Below are 16,354 nucleotides of genomic sequence, written 5' to 3' on the forward strand. Positions count from 1 at the left end.
CGGCTCCGCCTCTCCAACGACGTCTACCGCGACGCGACGCCGCCGCTGCCGCTCGCGGGGCGCGGCGACCGCGACCGCGCGGCGCGGCAGAAGCGCGGCGCCCGGGAGGGGTTGCTCGTGTTTCGCATGTAATTGGTGTGTCGCATTTAATTCAGGCCCGCGCACGCGACGCCGCCCCGGCAGGTCCACAGCTCCTCGAGCCTCGCCTTCTTCGCCGCGAGCTCGCCGGCCGAGAGCGCGCCGTACGCGTTCGTGAGCTGGTAGGGGTCGGCCTCCAAATCGTAGTACTCGCCCTCGGATTCCGGCGTGCCCGCCGCGCAGGCCTTGGGTTCGTGGAGCTCGTCGAAGCACTCGAAGACGCAGAAGACGGACTCGTTGCCCGGCTGCAGGTGCCGCAGGCAGTGGTACGTGTTGTCCCACTCGTCGACGCGCCAGACGTCGCCGAGGCGCTCGAGCACGCCGGGCACGCCCGTGCCGAGCTTCCAGGGCTTGATGAACGCGCCGACCTTGTAGTAGTGGAGGTCCGCGTCGGCGTGGTACGTGTGCCGCTTGGCCAGCCGCGACCCCGCGACGGCCGCCACGACGCCGCACGCGAGCCCCGCGACGCCGACGAAGGCCATCAGCGCGTCCGCGCGGCGCGCGGGCGGCGGCGTCCGCCGCGGCGCGGGCGGCCCGGTCTCCGCGTCCGACGGCGACCGCTGCACGCGCGCGGGCGACCCGTCGTCGCCGGCGTTGATGGGGCTCACGGCGGCGAGCGCCTCCTCCTCCGACGTCTTGCGGCTCGACGCGTAGTCGCCGCCGCCGGGCGCGGTCCGCGCGCGGCGCCGGACCGTCGCGTGGACGGCCACGGCGGCCAGGGCGACGAGGAACGACGCGCCGCAGGCGACGACGACGACGAGCAGCCCCGTGCGGAAGCGCGTGTTCGCGTCGTCGCCCTCGCCCCAGTACTCGAGGAGCAGGTCGTCGCGCCACGGGCCGTCGCGGTCCGCGTCGCCGCGCGCCGCGGGCAGCAGGCTCCGGCCGTCGTAGGCGCCGGCCGGCGGCGGCGACCCGTGGATCATGTCGTAGAGCGTCGGCAGGAAGTCGACGAAGCCGCCGCCGTGGGCCAGGACGACGCCCTCCTGGACGCCGGGGCCCGCGAGGACGAAGGGCACGCGCGTGTCGAACTCGTAGAGCTGCCGCTTGTCGTAGTTGAGGCCGAACTCGCCGAGGTGCCAGCCGTGGTCCGACGTGAAGATCGTGTAGGTCGCGTCCGCCTCGCCGCGGGCCGCGACCGCGGCGAGCGTCGCGTTCATGGCCTCGTCGACGGACAGGAGGCACTCGAGGCGCCGCCGGTACGTGCGGTCGATGTAGTCGGCCACGGGCGCCTTCAGGAAGCCCTGGCGGCGCACGATGGCGTGCTTGTCGGCCGCGGACGCGTTCCAGGCCGGCGTCCGCGGCCGCGACGCGCCGTCGAGCGCGCCGAAGTGGTCGGGCCGCGGCTCGAAGGGGTCGTGGGACGCGGGCGTCCCCAGGATCGCGAACCAGGGCGCCGCCGCGGCCTCGAGGAAGTTCACGGCCCGGCGCGCGACCAGGTCCGTCAGGTAGTCCTCCGGCGCCGTGCCGTGCGCCTCGCGGACGCCGTTGACGCTCAAATCGTAGTCGTAGAAGACGCTGTTCCCCAGGAGCCCGTGCCAGTCGTCCCAGCCCGGGGGCACGTGGCCCGGCCCGCCCATCTTGCCGTTGCCGTACATGTTGAGGTACTTGCCCGCGTAGAACGTCGCGTAGCCCGCGGCGGATGCGACCGTCGCGACGGAGTCGGTCTCGCCGTCGGCCTGCCAGCCCTTGGAGTTGCAGCCCGTGTCCACGGAGTTGGCCACGAAGCCCGTGTTGTGGCTGAACTTGCCCGTGAGGAACTGGGCCCGGCTCGGGCAGCAGACGGGCGTGTTCACGAAGACGCGGTCCCAGGTCGTGCCCGCGGCGCGCAGGCGGCTGTAGGTCGGCACGAGGTCCAGGGCCTCGAGGTCCTCCATGCTCGCGACGTCGACGTCGTCCGTGAGGAAGACGAGCACGTTGTGGCCCGTCGCCGCCGACGCGAGCCCGGGCAGGAGCGCGGCGAGAAGCATCCCGGGGCTGGCCAGGCCCGCCGCCGCCGACGCGAGCCCGGGCAGGAGCGCGGCGAGAAGCATCCCGGGGCTGGCCATTCCTTCGACGTCCAGAGGAGGATGTTGAACTGGCATGAGTAGACCATGCCGCTCCCTTACCCCCGCCTGAGGTCATAGCTTCCCCCGGCGGGGCACAGGAGATCTCTCCGCAGGGGAGGGGCATGGTCTACTCAGGTCAGGATGTTGAAGTGGATACGAGCTTACCTTGACTCACGTCCGCGGCCGCGGCAGCCCCGTCGCCGCGTCGACGTTCGTGAGCTCGCCGTTCGCGAAGCCGCGGATGTTGTCGGCGCACATGTCGACGACGCGCTGCCGCGCCTCGAGGCGCTGCCAGCCGATGTGGGGCGTCAGGATGATGTTGTCGAGGCCCCAGAGCGGCGACGCGTCCGGGAGCGGCGGCGGCGGCGCGGAGCCCTCGCCGAAGACGTCGAGCGCGGCGCCGGCGATGGCCTTGGCCCGCAGCGCGTCGGCGAGCGCGGCCTGGTCGACGATGGCGCCGCGCGCCGTGTTGACGAGGTACGCCGACGGCTTCATCTTGGCGATCTCTCGCGCGCCGACGAGGCCCGTCGTGCGCGCGTTCAGCGGGCAGTGCACGGACACGAAGTCCGATCGCGCCAGCAGGTCGTCGAGCGTGACGACGTCGACGCCGTCGTCGCGGGGCCCGAGCGGCGCCGCGGGGTCGCTCGCGACGACGCGGAGGCCCAGCGCCGTCGCCATCGCGGCGACCCGGAGCCCGATGGTGCCCAGCCCGCCCACCAGGCCGATGGTCTTGCCCGTGAGCTCGAAGTGGGGCAGCGCGCCGAGGTGGCACTGCGCCATGTAGGACCGGTCGCCCGTCGCGAGCGCGGCGCTCTGCGGCCACAGCGAGCACGCCAGGGCCATGACGAAGGTCACGGCCATGTGGGCCATGGCCTCCGTCGCGTAGGTCGGCACGTTGCAGACGGCGATGCCGCGCGCGTGGCAGGCCGCGAGGTCGACGTTGTTGTAGCCCGTGCCCGCCTCGCAGACGAGCCTGACCGAGGCCGGGAGCGCGGCGATCAGCGGCGCGTCGAGGGGCATCTCCTTGTTGAGGATGACGTCCGCGCCCGCGGCGCGCGCCGCGACCTCCTCCGGCGCGCTGATCTCGTAGCGTTCCACATCCGCGGCGGCCTCGAGCCTCGCGAGATCGATGCGGCCGTCGTAGTCGAGGCGCGCGGCGTTGAGCATGACGCAGCGCAGGCGCGGCGCGGTCGAGAGCGGTCGTGTTGTTGCGAAACATGCCCGCGCAGGAGCGACGGCGCGGCGCAAAAATGGAAGAGCCATGCTCGCAAAGCCAAGATCTAGCGGTCGTGTTGCGAAACATGCTGGCCGCGCCGACAGCGAGGACAGCGGTCGCCGCGCAGGAGCGACGGCGCGGCGCAAAAATGGAAGAGCCATGCTCCCAACTGGGCAAAGCCAAGATCTACTTTTGGCTGATGTTGCACAGCCTCATCTCGATATACATGTAACTCCCCAGCTCCTCCGCCAAGCCGCCGCCGCGGAACTGCGCGTCGTGTCGGAACTGAGGCGCGGGTCGGGCTGGGCCCGCGGCGCCGCATACGACGACCGGTCCATCGACCCCCAAAAAACGATGCTGCGCCGCGCCGCGCTCCTCGTCGCGCTCTGCGCCCGCGCCACCAAAAGCGACGAGGCCGTGCCGCGCGAGCTCCGGCCGAAGCACGTCGACGCCCGCGAGCTCGCGGGGAACCCCTACTACGTCGAGGACCCCGTCTTCACGAACCGGACGACGTTCCTGGTCATGAACACCTACATCTGGAACCTGTGCTCGAAGGAGCGGAACCCGAATCCCGAGGAGTTCTGCTACGGCGCGTACGACCTCTACACGGAGACGCTCAAGTACGACCACCTCGTCGTCATTCCCGACGTCGGCAGCGACATCGCCGCCTTCACCTTCGGCATCCCCGCCATGTTCGCGGCGGACCCGGAGTCCGTCACGGTCATGTGGCTCATGATCTACACGCCGGTCATGTTCCTGCTGACGCCGCTGCTGCAGGCGGGCGTCGCGACGATCCTGATCTCGGGCAGCGACCACGCGCACCCGACGGTGGCGACCTTCGGGGCCCACCCCGCGTCGTCGGCCTACGGGCTCGCGGAGCCCTGGTGGCCCGCCAAGTACGGCGACTACCCGCGGCTCTACAAGCTCGTGCCCGACGACTACCAGGGCGCGTACGAGGCCGCGCGCGAGTTCTGCCGGCTGACGAACGCCGAGGACCGCATCCACGAGATCATGCTCATCGCCATCGACCAGCTGCGGCGCGACGGCTTCCAGGACGGCGTCGCCGCGCTCTGCGGCGACCGCGGCCACGTCGTCGTCGCGGAGTTCTCCGACTTCGACGCGCTCACGGCGTACCAGGGCACCTACGACGCCATGGCGTCCTACTTCACGGCCTACCCGGGCATCTCCATCGTCCTGACGGGCGACGTGAACAACGTGCGGGCCGTCTACGACGCCGCGGCGGACTACCGGTCCGGCGGCAACGCGGAGATCATCGTCGCGGCGTCGTCGTACATGAAGGGCCAGTACGACTACGACGAGTTCCCCAACATCTACGCCGTGACGAACGCCCAGGTCGTCGACGAGGACCGGGGCGTCCACTTCACGACGCAGCGGCTCCTGGACATCGTCGACGCGGGCGAGGCCGTCGAGCTCGCGCTCGAGAAGCGCGTGCTCACGACGGCGATCCAGATCGAGGTCTTCGACATGGGCGCGTTCATCGTGCGCCAGCTCCTGCCGGTGTACGCCAAGGAGACGGCGCCGAGCTCGCCCGTGGACGTGCGCATCAACCTGCGGCGCGTCCGCATCACGGAGGTGACGCCGACGGACGCGTCGTTCTTCGAGATCACGGGCATCGTCGAGGTCGAGTGGGACGAGCCGCGCCTCGCCTGGGACGACTACCTCTTCAACGAGACGTTGTCCTACCCGCGGGCGTCCATCTGGACGCCGGCGATCTACATCGACAACAACTACTTCACGCGGGATTTGACGGACCTGCCGGTCGAGGTGTCGAGCAGCGGCCGCGCGCGCATGAAGTCGCAGATCCGGACGCAGCTCCTCTGCGACTCGGACCTCATCATGCTGCCCTTCGACGTGCACAAGTGCGAGATCACCTTCGAGAGCACGCGCCAGCGCGTCTTCGAGGCCATGGCGCACGGCGACTTCCTCGTCGCCGACGTCGACGACAACTACGAGATCGAGTACCACGCGACGACGACGGAGGTCGAGGGCGGCTTCATGAACGAGCGCCACTCCGTCGTGCGCTTCAAGTTCGTCTTCTCGCACCGGCCCTTCGGCCACTACATCCGCCTCATCTTCCCCGCGGCGCTCCTGAACATGGTCGGCTTCCTCGCGTTCTGGGTCGACGGCGCGACGGACTCGCTGGAGCTGGGCATCACGACGCTCCTGTGCACGCTGGCCCTGCGCCAGACCATCGAGTTCCCGGACACGACGTACCCGACGTGGCTCGAGGGCTTCATGTTCATCAACATCCTCTTCCAGTTCATCTGCGTCGTCCTCAGCGTGTCCGAGTACTCCGAGGGCCGCCAGGACCTGCTCCAGGAGTACATCGTCAAGCGCATGACGGGCTACTCGAAGCTCGCGAACCAGCTCGGCGGGGCGGTGACGCCGACGTTCATGCGGACGCCGCGGACGCCCGGGCGGAGGACGCCGCGGATGACGCCGCGCGACCAGAACGGCAACGGCAAGGTCCACGCCCTCGGCGGCGCGCCGCCGGGGCCGGACATCCCCGAGCTGCCCTCCGTCGACGCGCACGCGGCGAAGCGGACGCCGCGCCAGGACGCGTACGCGCCCCACGACGCCGGCGCGGGCCACGGCCGCGGCCAGGGCCACGGCCACGGCGCGGGCCACCACGACCACGGGCCCAACGGCGGCAAGCGCCGCGACTCGCTCATGGGCAAGATCAACCCCTTCGCCAGCCTCCAGCGCCTCAGCAACCCGAAGAAGTACGGCGAGGAGACGACGCCCGCGGCGGACCTCATCGGCCGCTGGATCGTCTGCCCGATCTACTTCGTCGTCATGATGGTCTACTGCGTCGACCGCGGCAGCGGCGTCAAGCCCTGGTTCCCCGAGCGGAGCGAGTAGGCGCGAAGCTTATGAACATTGTCATGCCAGTAGGAGGCGACAAGGCAGAGGGGATGCATGCCCGGGGCCGGGCGCCTCGCGGACCGCGCCGCCCTCGCCACCCCCACGACCAACCTCCGCTGCGACGCTTAGTCGGCGGCCTCGCGCCGCCGGCTAGGTCGGTTCGCCGGCCCGACTCGGAGGGGATACATACATATGGGATGCTCTGGACGCGGTCGGGGGTATGCCTCGACCGCGGAGCTGGAGGAGCAGGGCGGAGGCCTGGTGGCGGTGTAGAAGCGCAACACCGTCGTGGACACGCTGGTAAACACGACGAATGTGAGCAGGAGGAAGGTGCCAAACGATGTGCTCCGAATCGATTTTGCATTGTCGGCCGTCGCGCACATCACGGCGAGCTCGCCAAACAAAAAGATCAGTAGCGAGAAGACAATAGGGAGGACCGTCATCGCGAGCAGCTTGTCGAAGAAATTGAAAGGGCGCAGACAGGCGATTGGGAGAATCTGGACGACGTTGAATTCCAAGAACGACGTCCACGCGATGAGCGCCTCGAAGGCCTTGGGAAACGACACCATGGGGAGCGTCCACGGAAGCGCGTCCTGAATTTGGTACACGCCGAGAATAATCTTGAACTTCGTGTGGAGCGAGCGCCTCGTTTCAGCCCACGTAGATTCTTTCTCTTCTTCGTCGGTCGCTGCATCATCGGACATGGTGGCGCCGCGTCGCTCCGTCTCGGGAGCGTCGTCTTCATCGTCTCCAAGTACTTTATCGTGGACGTTTTCAAGTACTTTATCGACTTTATCGGTGATCGCATCGGTGACCCGGCCCTCGACATGGCCTCCAACCCCACGTTTTGCCATCGCGGTAGCATGAAGCAGTGCCTCTCGTTTTTTTCCAGACCGGCACGCCGCAACGATTATTGCCAGCACCAGGGCGACGAGACACACGCCGCTCACAATCGTCACCGGATCCAACGAAGTGCCTTTGCATTCGACGCAGCGGTCCTTTAACGCGTCGTGGTGGTAGTCGTTCTTGCATACGCGACACGCGACGCCCTTGTGGCCTTCGGCGCAAGCACCATCCTTGCACGCTCCGGAGTACTGGCACTTGTAGACGTCGTCGGAGTAACTGGACGCGCGCCACCAGCCGTCCTCGATGGGCACCGCGGTCAGCGTGTTGGACGTCGCGTTCTCGCAGTCCATGCCGCGTTCGCAGCTCAGACAGCACTGGTCGAAGCACTTGGTGCTGTCGCTCGCGCAGCTCGCGGCGAGCGCGGTCGAGTTGTCGCACGGGACGGATCCGCCGTCATCGAGCTCGACGGCGAACGGCGAGAAGTAGTAGTCCTCGAGGCACGAGTAGCAGCCCGTGGCGCCTTCGGCCAGCGTCGTTGAGAACGGGGGACACTGCCGACAGCAGGAACGGTATCACGGTGGCTCCAGTCTCGCTCTCATAGGCGGGCCCAACGGAGGCGATCGTCGCGGAGTCGCTGACATCGGAGAACATGTCGTCCACGAAGACTGTCTCGAGGGCCTCCTGAAGCTTGAGATTCGCGGCTTCGTTCGCGTTGAGCGCCGCGGCGTCGACTCCGTGGAGCACGAGTCACTTCGAGGCTCGCGCCAGACTTCACTTTTGCTAGCGAGCGTCGAAGCCGGCGACCGTTCGACCGTTCAAGTAGCTGCGGCCGCTGAACGTGAGGTACAGCGTCGACGGGAGGCAGGCCGTCGGACGCGACGTCGTCGGCCGCGGCGTCGTCGGCCGCGGCGTCGGCGACGCCGTCGTCGACGCGTCGTGCGCGTAGACAATCATGGAGCTGTCGCTCACGAGCACGAGCTCGTCGATGCCGTCGCCGTCGACGTCGCCGAACGCGACCTTGCCGCCGTACTCGCCGGCGGCCTTTGTTGTCAGCCCGCTGAGCAGCGTCGACGAGCTCGAGGCGAGCACTTTCCAGTTGCCCCAGCAGTACGGCGCCTTTTCGAGAACGCAGAACGCGCCGCCGGCGGCCGCCGCCGCGCCCCACAACAGCGAGGCGATGAAGAGCGCTGCCACTGTGCGCAGGGCCCCGAAGTAGAGCGCTGCCATGCTGCGCTGCAAGCCAGATGGATGCAAACTGGAGTTCCGTGTTCGGACAGCCATTGTTCAGGAACGGAATGCTCAAAAAGCGTGCAGTTTGTGCTTACCCCGGGTGCAGTCACGAACGGCCCCGTCAGGCCCAAGACGTCTCAGTTCCGGCGGCCGATCGCGAAGCGGCGGCCGCTCGCGGGCCGGGCCCAAATTGCAGCGGCGGTCCCCTAGGTTGCCTAACGCGCTAGTAAACTCGAGGCGTGCGGTCTCCGGATCGACGCCGCTCGGGCTCGGCGCAAAAATTATGGCGACGTCAGCACAGGTCCATGGCGTCCTTCCGCGGCGGCGGGTAGCGGCTCCGGGAGACGATGTCCGTGATGGCCTCGACGGCCTGGGCGCGCTGGTCCGGCGCCCCGGCGATGAGGATGCCGGCGATGTCGGACGACCGGTCGCCGCCGTCGTCGACGCGGACGCGCGCGCCGGAGTTGCGCTCGATGCCCTGGATCGTCGCGCCGCGCTTCCCGATGACGCGGCCCACGGCCTGCCGCGGCACGACCAGGCGCTCCGCGTCGTCGCCGACGGGCGTCGTCAGCGCCCCGGGCGCCGCGGCGGCCGCGACCTCGGACACGAGCGCGAGGCACGTCCCGTCGCGCGCCCCGAAGAGCGCGAGCGCCTGCGCGGTCCGCGGGCCGGGCGCGACGTCCGCCGTCGGCGCCGCCGGCGCGCGCGTCCGCGGCGGCGGCGCGGCCGCGGCGGCCGCCGGCGGCGCGCGCGCGCGCGCGCGCGTCGCGAGCGCGAAGTCCGGCGCGGTTCCGTCGTGGAACGCGCGCATGCGGAGGAGCGCGTCCGGGTCCGGCGCGAAGGACGGGTCGAACATGAAGGGCACGCGGTGGTAGTCGAGCCAGCGGCCGTCGTAGCCCCGGTCGCGGACGTGGTCCAGGAAGCGGTCGTTGGACACGACGAACGACCCGTGGACGTCCGCGTGCTGAATCAAAAAGTGGTCGTCGCGGCCGCCCGGCGTCGCGAAGAGCAGCGACGCCCGCTGCAGCTCGGCGACCTCGGGGTGGTCGTCGATCCAGCCCCGCGGGGCGAAGATCTTGAAGCCCACGCCCGCGGTCGCCCAGTACTCGACGGCGAGCTGGAGGCCCCGGAGCTCCGCGGCGCGGATCGCCGACGCGTCCGTCTCGTAGGACGGCACGTTGCCCAGCGCCACGTTCATGCCGTCGATGACGACGTGGACGCCGGGCGGGGACGCCGCCGCCCGCTCGACCTCCATGGACCGCAGCACGTGGTCCCGCGTCTCTTCGAAGGTCGGCACGCTCATGTGGCTCGCGTCGCGGTACGTCGGCTCGGCGACGGCCGTCGACGCGCCGGCGCCCATGTGCGCGTCAGCGCGGCGTCTCGGGCGCGGGCGCGCGAGCCCTCGGAGACGCGCTGCGGGCGCCGGCGCGGCCTGCGCGCCGCGCCGCGCGTGGCGGCCCGAGCGGAGTTGTGGCGCAGTGCATCATTTGGATTGTTGCACGCAACGTCGTCCCGGCCAACAACGCGAGCAATGGTGTGTGCATTGCCCCTCGGGGCTGCCAACCCGACGAGGCCGTCGAAGCGCACGGTGCGGTAGAGCCCGCACACCGCCGGCATGTTCACGCGGCCCGACGGCCTGCTCGGCGAGCCCGTCGTCTACAAGGGCCCGTCGGCGGCCCTCGTGGAGAAGCGGCGACGGACGAAGGCCGCGGCGGACCTGCGCCAGCGCCAGCTCGCCGTGCCGCGGCACCGGAGCCCGCTCATGGCGCTGAGCCACGAGAGCCGCCGGCGCGTGCTCCTCTTCCCGGCCGGCGGCCTCCTGGGCATGGACGAGCCGCGCGCGCGGGAGCGGCTCGACGAGCGCGCGCGGCTCTCGGCGTCCGAGCGGCGCAAGCCGCCGCGCGAGGACGAGGCGGCGGCGCTGTCGCTGCTCATGCAGGACGAGGGCACGCTCATCACGGAGCAGGGCTCCCTCGAGACGCCGGGGGGCGCGTCCGGGCTCCGGTCGGCGTCGCGGCCCGTCCAGGGCTCGCTGCTCCGCGCGCTGCGCCGCTACGAGAACGTCGACCGCGCCGCGGATCCGTCGCGGGCGGCCCTGCGGCGCGACGCGCAGGTCGCGTGGATGGCCGCGGACGCGCGCGCGGCCGAGGCCGCGTGCGCGGACGCGCGCGTCGCCAACGACGCGCGGCGGAAGCGCCTCGCGTGGGAGCAGTGGGAGCGCGAGCGGCCGAAGCTCGTCTGCGAGCCGCTGCCCCTGGGGCTGCGGCTCCGGGGCGCCTACGAGGAGGCGGGCGACGCGGCGGACGCCGCGCCCGCGCCCGCGCCCGTCGCCGAGGCCGCGGGCGCGCCGCCGTCGGCGCTCGAGGCGGAGGCGCGGCGCCGCGAGGAGGCGCGCGAGTTCTTCGCGGGCACGGTGGGGCGCCTGCGCTTCTTCATGGCCTACAAGGACGCCAAGGAGGTCGCGGACAAGGTCGACGACGAGTCCTTCGTCCGCGACGCGGGCGGCGGCGACCCCGTCTGGATCGCGCGCGACTTCTGCCGGGAGGTGCTGCGGCGCGGCGCGACGCCGACGCCCGCGCTGCTCAAGCAGACGGCCGACGGGACGCTGGACCTGCGGAACTGCGGCCTCAGCGACGGCGTCGCGCACGCGACGGCGCTCGTGCTCCCGCGCCTCGGCCACGTCCGGGCCCTCGACGTGTCCGACAACATGCTCGGCGACCACGCCATCGCCGCCGTCGTCCACGGCGTCGCCGCGAGCCCCCAGATCCGGTCCCTGGACCTGTCGCGGAACAAGGTCGGCGACTACGCGGCGTCGAGCGTCAAGGAGCTCCTCGGCTCGGACCACGGGCTCAAGGTCCTCAAGCTCAGCGACGCCGACGTCGACGACGGCGAGTGCGCCGAGCTGACCAAGGCGCTCGCGGGCAACGCGTCGCTCGTCGAGCTCGACCTGAGCCGGAACTCGCTCGGCGCGACGGAGTCGAAGAATTTGGTGGACCCGGACACGGTCACGGGCCCGGAGGCCATCGCCGAGGCGCTCACGGGCGCGAAGCTCGCGCTCGGCGTGCTCGACCTCTCCTGGAACATGATCCGCGACGACTCGGCGACGGCGCTCGCGGAGGCCGTCGCGGGCCTCGGGTCGCTCCGCGAGCTGCGGCTCGCCTACAACTGCTTCGGCGACTACCCGACGCAGGTCCTCGGCAAGTCGCTCATGAAGAACGCGACGCTGCGGGCGCTGGACCTGAGCTACAACTCCGTCGCGCCGTCGGCCGCGCTCGTCATGGCCGCGACGGTCAAGGTCAACGCCGCGCTCGAGTACCTCAACCTCGACGGGAACCCCATCGGCAAGAACGGCGCCCGGAGCCTCATGTCGGCGCTCCAGATGCGAGGCGGGAGCGGCGCGGAGCCGAGGGAGCTCGTCCTGTCCATGCGGCAGTGCGACACGACCGTGGAGAACAAGAAGCTCTTCGACAGCAACGAGCCCGGCGGCGAGTACCGCCTCGACCTCGCGAAGCCCTACGACGCCATGGTCGCGCGGGAGCTGCTGGGCATCGCGACGCTCCGGGACCACGCGTCCTTCGCGGAGCTGCGCTACTACCCGGCGGGCGTCGCGCCGCCGGAGAAGGAGCCCGAGCCCGCGGAGGGCGAGGAGCGGCCCGCGGCGGCGAGCGACGGGCCCAAGATCGGGCCCGGCGGGCGCGAGATCAAGCTCCACCGGTCGGCGTCGGTGGACGCGGCGGCGACGCAGCGGGCGGCGACGATGCTGAGCCCGCCGAACCGCCGCGCGCCGCCGCCGAAGTGGGCGGCCGTGCTCGCGCACGCGATGCGGGGCCGCGTCGTCCGCGACGACCTCGCGGCCGTCTTCGCCTGGCTCGGCTTCAAGCTCGGCGAGGGCGACCTCCAGTTCGCGCTCGACAAGCTCAACGAGATCCTGCGCGACGGGCCCGCGCGCGCGGCCGTCACGTCCACGGCGGCCTTCCTCAAGTGCCTCTGGGCGGCCGTGTTCCGCGTCGCGGACACGGACGCGTCGGGCTGCATCTCGCGCCAGGAGCTCGTGCACCTCGTCGAGGTCATCCTGCTCACGCCGTGCCCCGAGGACGTCGTCGACCGCGTCATGCGCGAGTACGACGCGGACGACTCGGGCGTCATCGAGGAGGAGGAGTTCGGCCTCCTCGCGTCCGCGACGTTCATCGTGCCCGAGGCGACGCACAAGGCGCCCCTCGTCGACGCGTCGGACCGGGCCTGGCAACCGCCCGACGACGGCACGCTCGACGTCGTCTTCCAGTGCCAGCCGGGCGCCGCGTCCGCGGACGAGACGGGCTCCGACGACGGCGTCGCGGGGCTCCTGCGGCTCCTGCGGGGCGCGGACTCGGAGCAGGAGCGCACGGTCATCTTCGACGTCGCGACGTCGCAGACGGAGCTCTACCTGACGGGCGAGCAGGCGCGGTCCGTCTTCGACGCCGCGCACTGCGAGCGGAGCGCCGTCGAGAAGGTCGCCATGCTCCTCCCGCAGGTCGCGTCGGCGGCCGACGCCTGCAGCTTCCTCGAGACGACGCTGAGCGGGAAGCAGCGGGGCCAGCTCCGGGACCGCCTCGGCCCGGCGTTCGGCGCGCTCACGGGCAACCCGACGGGCCACTACTGCCTCGACTTCCGGCGCGCGCTGGACCGCCTCGCCGCGACGAAGCTCGCGGGCCTCGCGAACGCGCACAAGGCCGCGGGCGTCAAGGCGAAGCGCGCGGACACGAGCCAGCACGCGAACTTCTTCAACTTCCGCAACGAGCGGCTCAACGGCGAGCCCCTCAAGCTCACGCCGGGCTGGTTCACGCACCTCGACGGCAAGGACAAGGAGGGCACGCTGCGCTTCGACTTCGTGAGCACGGAGCGGCCCCCGTCGACGGCGGCGCCCATCTCGCGGCGCCGCTACGTCGGCCTGCTCCAGGCCGCGGGGCTCGAGGCGGAGGACGCGAACAAGGAGTTCAAGCGCGCGACGTTCAAGGCCCAGACCGTCGCGGCGCTCGCCGGCGCCGTCGCGGGGCGCTTCTTCGTCGCGACGCCGCCGGCGGCGCCGGAGCCCGCCGCCGCGCCGGAGCCCGAGCCCGAGCCGGACGCCGACGCGGCGGCCGACGCGCCGGAGCCGCCGCCGCCCCTCGAGCTCGAGGCCGCGACGCCGTCGCGGCCGACGTCCGCGCAGCCCTGGCTCCCGCGGGCCGGCGCGCCCGCAGGCGCCCCCGCGGGCGCGCCGGGCGCCGCGCCCGCGCCCGCGGGCGCCGCGCCCGCGTCCGCGCCCGGCGCGGCGCCCGGCGCGGCCCCGGGCGCGGCGCCCGCGTCCGCGCCCGAGGGCGAGGCGCCGTCCGCGGAGGACGACGAGGCGCGGCGCCGCGCGGAGGAGGACGCCGCCGAGGCCGCGCGCGTGGCGCAGCAGAAGCGGTACGAGGCGGACAAGGCCGAGGCCGCGCGCGCCGCGGCCGAGGCGCTCGAGGAGGAGGAGCAGCGCAAGGCCGAGGAGGAGAAGCGGAAGCCCAAGGACCCCTACGGCGCGCCCATCCTCGAGAAGGAGGTCGACGCCTGCGCGACGCACTGGCGCGAGACCTACGCGTCGTCGAGGGACTACATCACGCCGTCGCTCTACAGCGAGGCCTACGAGATCGCGGCGCGCGCGGGCGGCAAGGTCTCGGACCTCGCCGACGACGGCGCGGACGAGGCCGAGGCCGAGGCGAACCCCGAGGAGAAGAAGGAGGAGAAGAAGGAGAAGGGCAAGAAGAAGGGCAAGAAGAAGGGCAAGAAGGGCGACGACGACGACGGCCCCGCGCCGGGGAGCCGGCCGCAGACGCCCGCCGCGGGCGCGGACCAGAAGGAGAAGAAGGAGATGGAGCTGAACCCGTCGCCGGAGTACCGCGAGGCCTGGAACCGGCTGCGCCTGCTCCAGGCGAACCTGGGCAAGCGCTTCTTCAGCGTCGACCAGGTCCGGGACCTCGTCGCGCGGTTCCCGCGGAACGCGCAGCAGCTCCGCGTGGAGGTGCTCATGGCCGTCTTCGGGCGCGTCGTCGACCTCGACAACTTCTACACGGTCGTCGACGAGCTCGACGAGGAGGAGATCGACGAGCTCGTCTTCCGCCTGGGCTACATGAACGTCTACAACCCCGTCTTCGCGGACCGCATGTACAAGCTCTGCCTCAAGGTCCCCGACGAGCGGCAGATGGCCATCGTCCTCGTGCGCCTCGCCATCGTCGAGCCGGGCGAGAACTGGGTCGACGAGAAGTTCCGGCGCAAGGAGTCGCTCCAGTGGTCGCCGGGCTGGCAGCTGCCCGCGGAGTGGGAGGAGGAGGTCGTCCACTACGGCCTCATGGAGTGCCGCTACTGCTCCACGGGCAAGGGCTGCAAGGCCGACCCGGCGGAGCGGCGCAAGCTCAAGAACATGTTCCTCTGCGCGGGGGAGCGGTCCCTCGACGAGTAATACGAAACTGGTGTCGCGCGGACTCCGTCAGACGGTCGCCGGCGGAACATATTACCGAGCTCGCGTCCTTAGGGGCGCGCGGCCTCCAACTCCGCGAGCGCGGCGGCGATGGGCGGCCGGTCCCCGGGGTCGTGGGCCCAGCAGGCCCGCGCGAGCTTCGCGAGCACCGGGTCCGCGTCGGGGGGCAGCGTCGGGCGGAGGCGCTCGTGGACCACCGCGACCGCGAGCGCGACGCCCTGAAGGTCGGGCCGGTCGTCGTAGGGGCAGCGCCGCGTCGCGACCTCGAAGGCGACGACGGCGAAGGCGTAGACGTCGGCGGCGCGGCCGTAGGGCTCGGCCTTGAGGATCTCCGGCGCCATCCACTGGGGCGTGCCGCAGCCCGCGGTCATCGCCGCCGCCGCCGTCGCCGCGGCGCCCGCGTTCCGCGCGAGGCCGACGTCGCAGAGCTTGACGCGGTCGCCGACGTCGCAGAGCACGTTCGGCGACTTGACGTCGCGGTGGAGCACGGGCGGCCGGTGCGCGTGGAGGTACGCGAGGCCCCGCGCGACGCCGAGCGCGACGACGCGACGCCGCGCCGCGGGCCACGGCGCGTCCGCGCGGAGCGCGTCCCAGAGGCTGCCCGCGGCGACGTACTCCGTCACGATGGCGTAGTGCGCCGCGCCGGCCTCGAAGGACGCGCCCATGAAGAGGCACACGTTCGGGTGCCGGAGCCGCGCCTGGGCGGGAAACGCGCGCGAACTTCCCAAAGGCTTCTATTTCCGCCGTTTTTCACTCGTGTCGGCTGATTTTGGGACGAGCGATCATCCCTCGGAGCGCGCTCGCAGCTTGGATGCTTTTTTCCAGAACGCGCGCGCGCGGAACACTCACGTTGAAGCGACGTCGAATCACCCGTTTCCCGCCCGGAGCCGCGCGAGCATGTCCGCCTCCGCGCGGAACGCGCGCTCCGCGGCCGCGTCGCCGAGGGCCGGCACGAGCTTGATGGCCACCTCCGTGCTCCGGAAGACGCCCCGGTGCACCTGGCCGAAGGCGCCGCCGCCGATGCGCTCGCGGACGTCGAGCTCGCGCATCGACAGCGACGACGACGACTGGTCCGAGTCGTCCTCGGGCGCCGGCTCCGGCGACGGCGGTGGCGGTGCGGGTGGCGGCTGTGGCGCAAGCGGCGCGAGCGGCAGCGGCGCCGGCGCGAGCGGCAGCGGCTGCGGTGGCTGCGGGTGTGGCGGCTGTGCGTGCGGCGGTTCCAGCGGCGGCGGCGGCGGCTCCAGCGGCGGTGGCGGCGGCGGCAGCGGCGCTGGCTGCGGTGGCGGCGCTGGCTGCAGCGGCAGCGGCACCGGCGGCGCTAACTGCGGCGGTGGCGCTGGTTGTGCCGGCAGCGCTGGCTCTGGCGGCGGCGGGAAGCGCTCAAAGGCCGGGACCTCGGCCGGCGGCGGGGGGAAGCGCTCGTGCGCCGACGGCTCCGCGGGTGGCGGCGGAAAGCGCTCGAACGCCGGCGGCAGCGGTGCGGCGCGCGGCAGCGGCGACGGCGCGCTGTCCGCGGGCCGCGGC

General features: G+C 71.7%; 4 protein-coding genes across 4 annotated transcripts; 2 read left to right on the top strand and 2 right to left on the bottom strand.

Moving 5' to 3' along the window:
- Window positions 1–932: 932 nt before the first annotated feature.
- AURANDRAFT_29931 (hypothetical protein) lies at window positions 933–3,850 on the bottom strand (the record flags this gene model as incomplete). Its single annotated transcript, XM_009041051.1, has 2 exons — window positions 933–2,112; window positions 3,801–3,850. Coding segments are annotated over 2 exons (1,230 nt in total), but the record flags the coding sequence as incomplete, so codon positions are not given.
- AURANDRAFT_72081 (hypothetical protein) lies at window positions 3,754–6,282 on the top strand (the record flags this gene model as incomplete). Its single annotated transcript, XM_009041003.1, has 1 exon — window positions 3,754–6,282. One exon carries the CDS (start codon window positions 3,754–3,756, stop codon window positions 6,280–6,282), a length of 2,529 nt encoding a protein of 842 aa, XP_009039251.1.
- Window positions 6,283–7,911: 1,629 nt separating this feature from the next.
- AURANDRAFT_65961 (hypothetical protein) lies at window positions 7,912–9,721 on the bottom strand (the record flags this gene model as incomplete). Its single annotated transcript, XM_009041050.1, has 2 exons — window positions 7,912–8,359; window positions 8,661–9,721. The coding sequence occupies 2 exons, from the start codon at window positions 9,719–9,721 to the stop codon at window positions 7,912–7,914; spliced, it is 1,509 nt and encodes a 502-aa protein (XP_009039298.1).
- Window positions 9,722–10,123: 402 nt separating this feature from the next.
- Window positions 10,124–14,812, top strand: AURANDRAFT_65962 (hypothetical protein; the record flags this gene model as incomplete). The annotated part of the gene is made up of 1 exon (XM_009041004.1): window positions 10,124–14,812. The coding sequence occupies one exon, from the start codon at window positions 10,124–10,126 to the stop codon at window positions 14,810–14,812; it is 4,689 nt and encodes a 1,562-aa protein (XP_009039252.1).
- Between the last annotated feature and the right edge of the window lie 1,542 nt (window positions 14,813–16,354).

This window comes from Aureococcus anophagefferens (assembly GCF_000186865.1).
Source record: "Aureococcus anophagefferens unplaced genomic scaffold AURANscaffold_18, whole genome shotgun sequence".
In the NCBI taxonomy this organism is placed as follows: domain Eukaryota; class Pelagophyceae; order Pelagomonadales; family Pelagomonadaceae; genus Aureococcus; species Aureococcus anophagefferens.